Genomic DNA, 12,783 nt, shown 5'->3' on the forward strand with positions numbered 1-12,783 from the left:
TAGCAACCAACTCTGAGTTAATGCTCACTGATGAATAGTTAAAAATCTTGAAGTCAGTTTTATTTTTAATAATCTTTAAATCGTTCTCTTGCATTTCCACTCGTTTAATTTCCTGTTCGTGCATTTCTGTTGTCCATAATTCCCCTGTTTCAGCACTGCCCCAGTGTGACTGGGGTCCTGAAAATGTTCTTGGTGGAAACCAGCACTAGCGCTGTGGGCGTAATTGGGTTGCATCCCCACATTACGACTTTGCAGTCTTTCACTTCTCAATGCAGTTGGTCCACCCTCACTGACCTGGCTGTTATTAGGGTCAGAATGGTTACCGCAGTTGGAAAATTCACTAAGGTAACTTGATGAGTTCTGCTCATGGGTACCTTGATACCCCATATTTGGTGCCCAAATATGTGACACGGGGTTTAGGATATGCTGTGCCATTCGTATAAGTTACTTTGGACATTAACAGCTGTTTGCTTTTGGAATATACATGGATTGTGATTAGACTCTCATGCGACTTGCAGCCTGTTTCTTACTTTTTTTATTGTACATCTCTAGCATTGCCATTTTAATGTTCTTCATCTCTACCACTATTACCACCTATCCTAGTCACACTAACAAACTTCCCCCATTTTTTTTGCACCATTTCCTACTAGATTTACAGTTATAACTCTTTTACAATAAACTTTCAAATAATTGCATAATTTACCTGTTTAGGATTCTTGCCTGCTGAATTTAGTTTCTTTTGAGTGCAATATGTATTAAAGAAGTTTGCATAATTAAAAAAAAAAACTTCTGTACTGATTTTCCTGTGTTGAAAAGTGATTTTGTAATATTAGGACAAAAGAAAAATTGGGGTGGTCACGGTGGTGCAGCGGTTAGCGTTGCCGCCTCACAGCAAGAGGTTCTTCGGTTCGATTCTCAGCTGGGGTGCCTTCTGTGCGGAGTCTGCATGTCCTCCCTGTGGTCGCGTGGGTTTCCTCCAGGTGCTCCGGTTTCCTCCCACATTCCAAAGACATGCTGTAGGTGGATTGGACACTCTAAACTGGCCCTAGGCCTGTGTGTGTGCCTTCTGTGGAAGGTTAGGCGCCGGGCTGGCAACTAGACACCGTAAAACTCCACTGCCAATCATGAGCGGACAGGTGATCCGCTGTGGCGACCCCTAACCGGGAAAAGCCAGGAGGAGGACAAAAGAAAAATTAACAGGAAAATTTACCTTCAAAAAACAGTTCCCCTTTTTTGTTCTTGGTGGGCAGTGGAGCATCTGAGAAGTTCCTTTCTTCATTTTCTTTGCATTTCTTCTTCACACTGCTGCCTTCTGTTTGCAACAAGTTGCTCTGTGTCTTGGTCTCCACTGACTTCCGCTTCCTGCCCACTGCCTGCTCCTTTCTGCTTTCACCTTTCAGCGCTTTTTGCAAAGCAGATGGACTTCTCCTGGGAGCTGTTACTTTTAAAGACTTGGATGGTTTCATTCTCTTTCTTTAGTTGAGGTACTGTGTGGTATGTAGTTCGGCATCAAAGTACTAGAGCTGTTATTCTTCCTCTCCACTTTGCCTCTGTGGACCTGAACCCAGAAAAAAAAACATACGATGCAGCTGGATCCTGCCTCACGAAATACACTCAGGTCTGTAGTGGTCAGTTTTTTTTCAAGACTGTCTGCCAAATTAACCATAAAGATGTATTTAGTCAGTGTGATCTGTTTCAGTCTAAATGTAATATTCTGCATTTCTTTTGAGTTTAATAACTCAAAACCTTCCAAATACATTCTGCATCAGACTAGGACTGTAAGATCAATGCTCCAAACCGCATATTTAAAAAGCAGCTCTCCTCACAGAAATCTGACTGCATGCACTTTCACCGGATTATAAATTCTGCAATTAATTGCATTCATTTTCATTCTTGTCTTAGAAAATATCAAACTAGATAAAAAATACCAAGTGGGTTACTGCATAGTAGGCAAGTACATCCAGCTACTACTGTCTTTGTCAAGCAAAAGTACATTGATCAAACTGTCAATAACTGTAAAAGGTCAGCACTATCTTATACAGTTTAAGTTTTTCATGCTCCCTTTCCAAAGTTACCCCTCCAAAATTAACACCGATTGTGACACTAATATTTTCAAAGAACTAGGACCAACTCAATTAAAAAAAAAAGAGACCTTGGCAACAAAAGGTTATACTTTTCGTAATGCTCAAATGAAACTGTTCAAGATGCAATCAATGTTTTTTTTTTTGTGTAATCTAGTGAAGTAAAATTATATAACATCACAGATATACAAGGAAACTTAAAAACAGTTATGAAGAAATCACAAAGTCAACCAATTATACATTAGAAAGAAGCAATACCGAGCATTAAAATGTAATCCTAACTTCTTAGTTTGGTGACACTCAAGCAATCAAAAAAAATGTCAACTATACAATACTGCAAACATAAACCATTGTAAATCATAACATTAAAGAAAACACAAGCAAAACAGTTTTTCATGGTGGTTGTGCCCTGTATCCCTCTCATATCTCTGATTTCTAAACATCCCAACTCTTGGGTTGCACAAGCTGAGAGGAAATTTAAAAGTTACTTACTAACACTACTCATATTTTATCTTTACTATGTCACCGGCCTTGGAGTTGGTGTCAAAGATGCAAAACAGCATCTGTGATGAAGCAGAACATTTCCAACCAGTCAGCCAAAACACTAGGACTGATTAAACATCAGTGACATTTCAAGTATTGACAAAATGAGACTGATAGAACTTTCTGCTACTTTTGAAAGCTAATCTAGGTTAAACAAAATTGAAAAGATGCTTAGAACTCTTATTAAATCCCCCATATCAGACTGTGAATTTAAATTAGTAACAAAAACTATAGTGAAATAGCCCAATTTTTAAAACTGTTTTATAAACTCATATGAAAGAATTATGAGTACTGTATGCTATCAAAAAATAATATAGTGTTCTCCTAATCACAGGATATATCTAATAAATTATCTGAAAACTAAATTAACTTCAAGATATCCAGAGATAAACATCAGTCCTTTACTCGTACAGAGAAAACAATACCACAATCCAACATACAGGATTACAACTGCAACAAACAAAATTAAAACCACTTACTCCAGAGGAATATGGCAGTACCCTACCTGGCTTATTTAAAATTAAGGACAACCTCATCAAACCACTACCATTCACACAAACTCTAGCTAACTGGACATGTGCCGGAACTCTGCTACCAGGTAGTGGTGGGGAGTCCATACATAAGAAGGGGGTATATCTGGCTCAGACAACTGCAAGACTAGTATGCAAGTTTGATAGTAAAAAAGAAGTTGCGTCTTACCATAACGTTCCATTGGAGTTGTTTAATCTTAGTTTATTCTTTACTCTTGTGATTCTGTTCCGGTTTCGGAACTGAGCCAGCCTTTTTTCCAAGCTCGCGTCAGACACAAATCTCTCGAGCTAAGATTTTACCCATCATGCCTCTTCTCCCAGTTACCTCAGATCTAGTTTGCAAGTTGGAAAAATGAAGCAGAGGCTACCTCTGGTCAGACATGACGTAACAACTGGCAAGAACAACAAATGAGATCCACCAGAAACCTTCGGAGGCAGGTGGGCCGTAATGAATAAACGAAGATGAAACAACTCAGATGGAACATTATGGTAAGACAAACTTCTTTATCTGATGTTGTTAATCTTCGTTTATTCCTTACTCTTGGGACAGAGTCCCGAACTATCTTGTTCCCTGGGCGGCCCTATGGAAGTACCATAGAACCAAAAGAAGCTCTGCCTCTGGAGGCAAAGTCCAATTTGTAATGAGCAATGAAGGTATGAGGCCTAGCGCAGGTTGCAGCTGAACAAATGTCATTCAAAGATGTTCTAGCATGGAAGCCTGCAGAAATTGATCCTGATCTTGTAGAGTGGGCCTATACTCTGCCAGGTAAATGGATACCACTCTTGCCATAAATGAAAGTAACACAATTTCTCAACCAAGTGGCTAAAGTAACTTAGTACAGTTGTGTACACGTACCATAAAAGTAGATGTTAGAGTGTATTCAATGTTGCAGTCATTTACATTTGGGTAATCTGCTGGCAGGTTGCCCTCAGTCGGCCTGATTAACAAAGTCTTGGGTCCTGCGCCAGTTGCTGTCCCTTCTTCCATGACGTCAGGGGTATAAAACATGCAGCCAACGCCATTACATCAGTTTTTCTTGCCCCAGATGTCAGGTGCCCCCTAATGAGGCGCAAGTAAACATAAAAACACAAAGGTATACCTCCAACAAAAAGCAAATACACCAAAAAGGCTTTTAAGCATAGTAAAAGAAAGTACAGGTACAGCCAGAAAAAAAGTTAGGGGGCAGGAGGGAGGGTAACCAGGACTGCAACAGCGAATACACTCGAACATCTACATTTATGGTAAGTGTACACAACTGTACTATGTTCTTCGTGTTTCACTGTTGCAGTCATTACATTTGGTTAGATTCACAAAGGTATGGTTGGGAGGATGAGTTTATACAGCATTAGGGCCAGCTATAAGGCCATGCAAGACAGCAGTGGCAAAGACAGCTCTGGATTTAAAGAAAATTGGTAAATGATAATGCTTGGTGAAAGTATGTACAGAGCTCCAGGTAGCAGCTTCTAGGATGTCCCTGGTAGGAACACCTCTGAGAAAGGCTGCAGAAGTAGATGCAGCCTTGGTGGAGTGAGACCTGATCCCCTAGAGGATAGGTTTCCCATGGTGCTTACAGCAGAAATGAATGCAATGGCTTATCCATTTAGAAATGGTTTGTTTTGAAATAGCCTTCCCCTCTGCCCCTGCAGCAAATGCTACCAGAAGTTCAGATTTTCTTCGTTTAGTCCTGTCCAAGTAGAATCTAAGTCGTCTGTGCACATCCAAGGAATGCAGAATCCATCCCCTTTGTTCTGTGGATTGGGAAAGAAGGCTGGCAAATGAATAAACTGATTAAAAGCCACATTGGAAACCACCTTGGGCATGAAGGATGGATTGGTCCTGAGAAATACCCTGTCCGCATGAAAGATGATGAAAGGCTCCACTGCCATAAGGGCCTGTAATTAAGATATCCTTCTAGCTGAAGTGATTGCTAAAAGGAAGGCTGCTTTCCAAGAAAGCAATTTCAAGTCTGCAGTAGCAGCTGGCTCGAAAGGAGGTAGAGTGAGTTTCTCCAAAAGAAAGTTAAGGTCCCAGGCAGAGGTAGGAGCTCTCCTGGGTGTTCTCAAGTTTTCTGCCCCTCTGAGATACTGCTTGAGCAGAGGATGAGAGAAGAGGGGAGGTTCTGTGTTATAATGAGCTGAAATAGCTGAGGCGTGGATTTTAATGAAGGAAAAAGACAGGCCCTTGTGAAGCATCTCAGTTAAGTATTGCAAAATCGGAGGTAAATTGGGCGCTGCTGTGCTCATCCCTAGAGATTGGTTCCAGGCACAGAATCTTTTCCATTTGTCAGCATAAGATTTTCTAGTACTAGGTTTCCTTGCCTCCAAGATGACATCCATTACAGGTTTGCTAAGGGATGTAAAAGGGTGAATTTAAGTGATTGGCCAGGCTACAAGGTTCAATGTTGGAAGCTGAGGGTGCAGAATTTGGTTCTCCTGCTGAGACGGCAGGGAAGGGGTCTGAGGCAGGTGCCATGGAGAACTGCAACACACTGTGCAGGAGGGGGTACCAGTGTTGGCAGCGCCAGTCTGGAGCAATCAAGATCATCCTTGGTTTGTCCTGTTTGACTTTTAGTATAACTTTGGAGAGCAGAGGCAGTGGGGGGGGGGAGGCGTAGACTGGTGGGTTTTTCCAGCTGAAGGACAGAGCATCTACTTTCCAGGCTTGTTTGTGGGGAGTCCTTGTGCAAAACTTGTCCAACTGGTAGTTCTGGGGGGAGGCAAATAGATCTATGTCTGGGCTCCCCCATTTGCTTGTCAACATGCTGAAAATCCTTGGTTCCAGTTTCCAATCGTGTGGGTCCATTAAGTTTCAGCTTAGTCCGTCTGCCAGTGTATTCAATTTTACTGGCAAGAATTGAGCTTGTAGGTGCACTTGGTAGCTCAAGGCTGTGTTCCAAAATGCCATGGCCAAGTCTGCAGAGGGGGCAGGAATGTGTACCCCCCTGCTTGTTTATGTACCACATAACTGTGGTGTTGTCCATTTTTACCATTAGTTGTCCCGGAAGAAAGGAGTCTTTGAAGGCTGTCAGAGCATTCTGTACAGCTAACATTTCTTTTTGATTGATATGTAGGTGCATTTGATTTGGGTTCCATTTACCCTGAATGCATTTCCTTGTCAGGTGAGCCCCCCATGCATAGTCTGATAGGTTTGGGCGGCAGGGGGGTAGTGTGAATGGTAGTCCCTTGTTTTGGTGGCAGGCCTCGACCCACCATAGGAATTCCAGGTGTAGGCAAGGTATGATAGAAATCATTGTTTCCAGGCTGTGGTAATGTTGACTCCATAGACTTTTTAGACACCACTAAAGTTTCCTCATATGCAGTTTTCCATATGGAATTAGAAGAATGCAGGAGGCCATGAACCTCAAGGCTTGCAGTATTTGTCTTCCAGATATCAGGGTTTTTGTGGCCACTTGTTTGAAGTAAGTTACCAAATGAATTTGCTTTTCTGGCGTGAAGAAAGCCATCTGGGCAGTTGTATTCAAGCTTGCACCCAGGAATGTAATTTTTTGACAGGGTACCAGTTGTGATTTCTTTTCGTTTATGGTGTATCCCAGACAAGTTGGAATCCTTTTTACAAATGCCAGATGATGTAAAAGTATACCCTGGTTTTCTGCCTGAATTAGACAATCGTCCAGGTATGGATATATTTGAATATTTCTTTGCCTGCAAAATGCAATAACTGGAGCCAGGCACTTTGTGAATACCCTGGGCGCAGTAGACAAGCCAAAGGGCAGTGCAGAGAATTGATAATGCGAGTAGCCTGCTTTGAAGCGTAGGTATCTTCTGCAAGATTCCCAGATTGGGATGTGCAGGTATGCTTCTTTTAAATCTAGAGTTGCCAGCCAGGCGTCTTTGCCTAGCATAGGAAGTAACTGGTGAAGAGTCAGCATCTTGAATTTTGGAATCTCTAGAAAGGTGTTTAGAGTAGACAGGTCCAGGAGTGGATGCCATGATTTGTCTTTTCTGGGTACCCGACAAAGTGTGGAGTAGAAACCTTGTCCCTTTTCCTCTTCTGGTACCAGTTGAATAGCCCAAATGCTTAAGAGGGAAAGTACTGGTTTTTGAGCCTCTGCTCACTGACTTGTGGGCAGGTATGGCCACCTGTTTGGTGTTGGCAACGTGTGGAAATCTGTATCCCTGGGACACCATTTAAAACCCATTTGTCCTGGGTTATAAGTTCCCAGTTCTTTGCATGAAGAGCAATCTTTCCCCCCAAAGGGGTGGTCAAAAGATAATGGCTTGGGAATTTTAAAAAGGAAGTCATTGAGACTGTTCATCATAGGGGGTGTTTTGTTATTTCCAGATTTGGAAGTAGAGGCCCCCCACTGCTTAGTTCTAAGAGTCCCCTGGGACTGAAACCTGGGGTTTTTGCTGTGTCTAGGTTTGGCTTGAAAGGACCTGGAAGGGACTGGAAAGGACCAATTCTTAGTAGGCCAGTGCCTACTGAATCTTGGAGGTTGCACTTGTAAAAAAAAATCTTTAACAGTTTGCATAGATTTAGCTTTACCTTCCATCTTTTTAAGAACTTCAGCCTTGTTGCCAAACAGGTGGTCCTGATTTAAAGGAGCATCCAACAACTTAGCTTTAACATGATCAGGCAAAGATTGCTCCTTAAGCCAAGCATGCCTTCGAAGCACAGACCCAGTAACAGCAGCCCTGCAAGAGGCCTCTAAAGAATCAAAACCACATTGCAAAGTATGTTTTCCAACTTTTTCAGCAGAATGCATTAAATCCTGTAAATCTTTATTTTCCACAGAGTCAGGAACCAACATCATTTTCTGTTTAAACAGTCCAATAATATGCTGTTGATATTTTAACATATGAAATTGGCAGTTTAAAGTTCTGATTGCCAAGGTTGCAAAAATATAAACATTTTACCCCATCTATCCAGCGCTCTGGAGTCTCTATCAGAAGGGGTAGTATTTTTTGCAATAGAAGCCTTAATGCCCTTGGGCTCCTGAGAAACAGTCTTGGGATCTGCAACAGGATTTTTGAAAAGAAACTTGTGGGACTCAGGAGCCCTGTAGTATCGGTCAGGTTTACTAGGAGCCGGAGGCAGGGAATCAGAGGCCAAACTGGATTCCGAGAACACATCATCAATGTCTAGTACACGAGGTATAGCCAAAGGCCTATGCTGAGGTAGAAGGAAATCCCCAAGCCTCTTTTTTGAATCAGAAAATTCCTGGCTTTCCCAGTGGAAATGCTCCCTTAAAGTATGTAAAGTTTCCCCAAAAGAAAAATCCTCAGGAGGGGAAGCAGAGGGAATGGAATTCTCTGCATCAGAATCCTCTTAAGTAGGTATGGACAAATCCAAGTCATCAGAAGAAACAGAATCCTGATCAGAAGATTCATAATCAAGCTCAGCCCTAGACCTCTTGGGGGGGGGGGGGTGACTACCCCTGATTAGAGTAATTAGATCTTCAGCCATTTTTAATCATTTGTTTTTTTAGGCATAGGGGCCCTGAGTGTGTGGCCTGGGCATCGTTTTTTTTAGACATGGATCGAGATTTAGGCCTTAGTAATGAAGGCAATGTCTATTTAATATGCAAGTCTGTAGGCCTGAATATACCCTCCGAAGCCGGCGCCTGCACAGCAGCTCCGGACCCATCCACGGTAGAGACATCCACGGGTTCCATAGTTGTATGTTGTGGCATACCGGACTCCAAATGGGTCTCAGTAGAGGCCTGCAAATCAGACGTACTGGGTATCAGGGTCTGAGAAAGCGCCCGAGTACCGGCGAATTGGCGACTGGCTTAGGAGAAGCGTCCTCGGCGGCCTGTCTTGGTCTTTACCTTTGCGTTTTTTTGGAATCCCGGTAGTCGGATGGCTAATTGACATTTCTGGATAATTAAACAGAGAAACGAAATATTTAGAGGCAAAAATCTATAGTGCGCTGATTAAATAAAAGCACAAAACTGACAGCAAGGTACGTCGTGGTCAGGGCCTAGGCAAAGAATACAGTACGAATGAAAATCGTTGAGGTATTTGCTTTCCACAAGTAATGCAATTATTAACTTTACTGACATCGGTAAGGAGCAAGAAAAAGTTTCCCCAATGGGGTGCTTAGCTTTAAGTTGAAGACTTAATTTCTGAAACTTGAAAGTGAAAATTTCAGGAGTTGGTCGACCGGCACTTGCGAAATGCTTCTGCTTCGGGCACCGCACGGCAAGAAAGACTGATGTAATGGCGTCGGCCACATGTTTATACCCCTGACGACCAGATGTCATGGAAAAAGCGACAGCAACCGATGCAGGACCCAAGACTTTGTTACTCTGGTCGACTGAGGGCAACCTGCCAGCAGATTACCCAAATGTAATGACTGCAACAGTGAAACACGAAGAACATCTGGACAACCTAATTTGGATTCAGAAAAGGTCAAAAACAGCTGGTCAGATTTTCGATTAAATTTAGTCCTGTCTAGGTAAAAACGCATTTGTTTATGTACATCCAAAGTATACAGGCAATATTCCCCTCTGTTAGAATAATTAGTGAAGAACACAGGCAAACATAGTCTGATTGATAGATAACTTAAACTACCTTGGGCAAGAAGGTCAGATTGATCCTTAATGAAACTCTGTCCTTGTGAAAGATGAGGTAGGGGGGTTTTATAGACAAGGCCTGTAATTCAGAAATATATCTGGCAGAAGTAATAGCAACTAAGAACAATGTTTTCCATGACAGATACTTTAGATCACAGGAAGATGCAGGCTCAAAAGGAGAAGCTGTCAACCCCTGAAGGACTAAGGCCAGGTCCCAAGGTTGAACAGGCTCTCTGAATGGAGGCTTTAGTTGGGTTACTCCCCTCAGAAAAGGTCTTAAAGTCTGTATGACATTAAAGGAAGAGCCCTGGAAGTCATACTGAAAATTAGAAATTGCAGCCAAATTAACACAAACTGTGGAGGCTGCTACCCCCAATTTAAAAAGGTCTGAAAGATATTCTAGTGAAATAGGGTCTGTAAAAGGGTCCATTTGTTTATCTTGTAGCCAGAAAGAAAACCTCTTCCATTTGCTGCTGTTGAGTAGTCTGGTAGATCTAAGAGAGGCAATCAGAATATCACGCACAGGGGAAGATAGGTCATGCTGCCTGGCAATCATTGGAAGTGGATAAACCAAGCTGTCAGTTGCAGGCTGGATAGGTTTGGCTGAACCAGATTCTGAGAGATCAACTCTGGAGTTGGATTGAGAATCCATGGTCGATCTAGTAGAGGAGGCCACAGGAAGAGAAACCAAACTTGTCGAGGCCAACATGGAGCAAGGAGGATAACTTTGCTCTTCAACAGATGTGCTTTCTTGAGGAACAGGGGAATGAGGGGTATCATAGGATAGGGACAATCACGACTAGAGCATCTCTCGGTGACTGTCCCCGAGGAGGGATCAAGGCAAAGTAGTTGCTGCACATGTGATTGGACGGAGATGCAAACAGGTCACAGCAAAGCTGGCCCCAGTGGTCGAACATCTTCGCCGCCACTAGAGGATTGAGAGACCACTCGTGAGGCTGTAGAATACATCTGTTCAACTTATCTGCTATCACGTTGAAGCTCCCAGGAATGTGCGTCGCTATCAGAAAATGGTTGGAGGCTATTGCCCATTGCCATATTCTCAGGACCTCTCGACAGAGTAGGTATGATCTGGTTCCCCCTTGTTTGTTGATGTACCAGACTACTGCCATGTTGTCCGAACGAACTGCAATAGTCCCTGACGGAAGGATCGATTGGAATGCTTGCAATGCCAGTAGCACTGCCCTCAGTTCTAGGACACTGATATGCAGATTGGCCTCCATCTGTGACCAAGTGCCTTGGACCGTCTTTCCATGAAACAGCCCCCCCCAACCCTTCAGGGAAGCATCTGTGGTTACTATGATGTTGGGCTGATTAGGGTTGAAGGGGCGAGACCAATGGTGAGGGTTGACATCCACCAGTGCAAGTCCCGTTTGCAAATCTTGGTTATTGGAATCGGAAAAGATAAGGGGTGCTGGGATGGGTACCAGTGAGTAAGAAGCAGCCATTGAAAAAGCCTCACGTGTAGCCTTGCTAGAGGGACTATGGTGATGGAGGCTGCCATCGATCCCAGCAGTTGAAGAACGATCGAGCTGACACTAGATTTTGTGAAAATATTGCCTGAACCTGTTCTCGGATTCTCTGAATTCTGTGAACTGGTAGAAGCACTGTACAAGTCATTGTGTCCAGAATCACTCCAATGTACTCTGAGTGACTCAAGTTTGACTTCTTCCAGTTTATCAATATTCCGAGCTGCTGTGCAGTGTTTAGGGTGCAAGTCAAGGCCTGATCCAGTAGATGTCTTGCTGGGGCAGTAATGAGCCAGTCAAGGTAGGAAACACCTGAAATCCTTGAAACCGCAGGTGAGCTGTGACTTCTGCCATGCACTTTGTGAACACTATGGGGGCTGTAGAGAGTCCGAAGGGCAGTACACAAAACTGGTAATGACTGGCTCCCACCCGGACGTGAAGGTATCTTCTTGAGCACCTTTCCAACTTTATGTGGTAGTACGTGTCTTGAAGATCTATGGAGCACATTCAATAGTCTTTTTCCAAAAGTGGAAGTATAGACTGAACCGTGACCATCTGGAATTTTTCTGTCTTTACGAATTTGTTTAGGGCACTCAGATCCAAAATTGGTCTCTAGTCCCCTGTCTTTTTTGGCACCAAAAAGAATCTTGAATAGAAGCCAGATCCTGTCTGGTCTGGGGGGACTATATGGATGACTTTTTTGAAGTAGTTCTGATAACTCTATAGCTGTAGCTTTCCTTTGACTGGGTGGCACGTTGGGTAAGCTTCTGGGTAAGGGGGGAGTGAATAAGAAAGGAATATGGTATCCTCTGGTGATGAGCCTTTGTACTCAAGCATCTGTGGTTATAGTTTGACAGGCAGAAAAGTACAACGAAAAATGACCCCCGACTGCTTACAGAGGAAAGCAATAGGGCTGCTCCTCAGGAGCACTGATAGAGCTGTCCAGAGAAAGATTCCCTGGAATCCAGGTTTTGCGGCCCTCCCCTGTCCCGAAAGAGGCATCTTTTGTTAGACCCACCCCCCCACCCCCGCCTCGAAGGGAAAATTCAGCTCGAGAGTCAAGGAAAGGACCCTGAGACGTTTTGTGCCACATTTTCCCACTCTTCTGATTCCTACAATAGAACCACTGAGGAGAAGCTAAATGGACATTCACAGAAGATAGGGTCTTACCGTCCTGTTCACATCTGGCCAATGAATCTTTTACCTTGGACCCAAACAAATTAGTGGTCTCATTAGGGGCGTTAAGGAAGGAAGCCTTGAACAGATCCGCAAAATCACAAAGGTGAATCCAGGCATGGCATCTCATGACTATGCCTGCACCCGCAGCTCTCGCCACTCCCTCAGTAGCGTGTGATAGCAAATGCATTGAGGAATTAGAAACAGATTCTAGGGTTGCTAACAGAGGCCACCTTGCCTTGGACCTCATCAGAAACTGCTCCTGCCAAGGTCTCAGAGTTCAGATACCAAGTCTCTCTGTACCCTTGTGAAATGTGCCAGGTAGTTCAAGGACCTAACAGCAAAAGTTGATGACGCAAAGACTCACTTCACTAATCCGTCCACTGCCCAGGATTCCTTATTGGGTGGGTGAACAGTCTGGCTCTCC

At 43.4% G+C, this 12,783-nt stretch overlaps 1 protein-coding gene across 2 annotated transcripts in view; it reads right to left on the bottom strand.

Annotated features, from left to right (window-relative positions):
* Positions 1-12,783, bottom strand: part of LOC122789416 — a 1,105,687-nt gene that overhangs the window by 176,186 nt on the left and 916,718 nt on the right. For both annotated transcript variants that reach the window (XM_044056854.1, XM_044056855.1), the window contains exon 2: positions 1,211-1,650. In XM_044056854.1, the coding sequence (XP_043912789.1) occupies positions 1,211-1,466 (256 nt within the window). In that variant the 5' untranslated portion in view covers positions 1,467-1,650. The remainder of the gene's footprint in view (positions 1-1,210; positions 1,651-12,783) is intronic.

The sequence above is a fragment of the Protopterus annectens genome, chromosome 14.part0, assembly GCF_019279795.1.
Source record: "Protopterus annectens isolate FY-2018-M chromosome 14.part0, PAN1.0, whole genome shotgun sequence".
Lineage (NCBI taxonomy): Eukaryota > Metazoa > Chordata > Ceratodontiformes > Protopteridae > Protopterus > Protopterus annectens.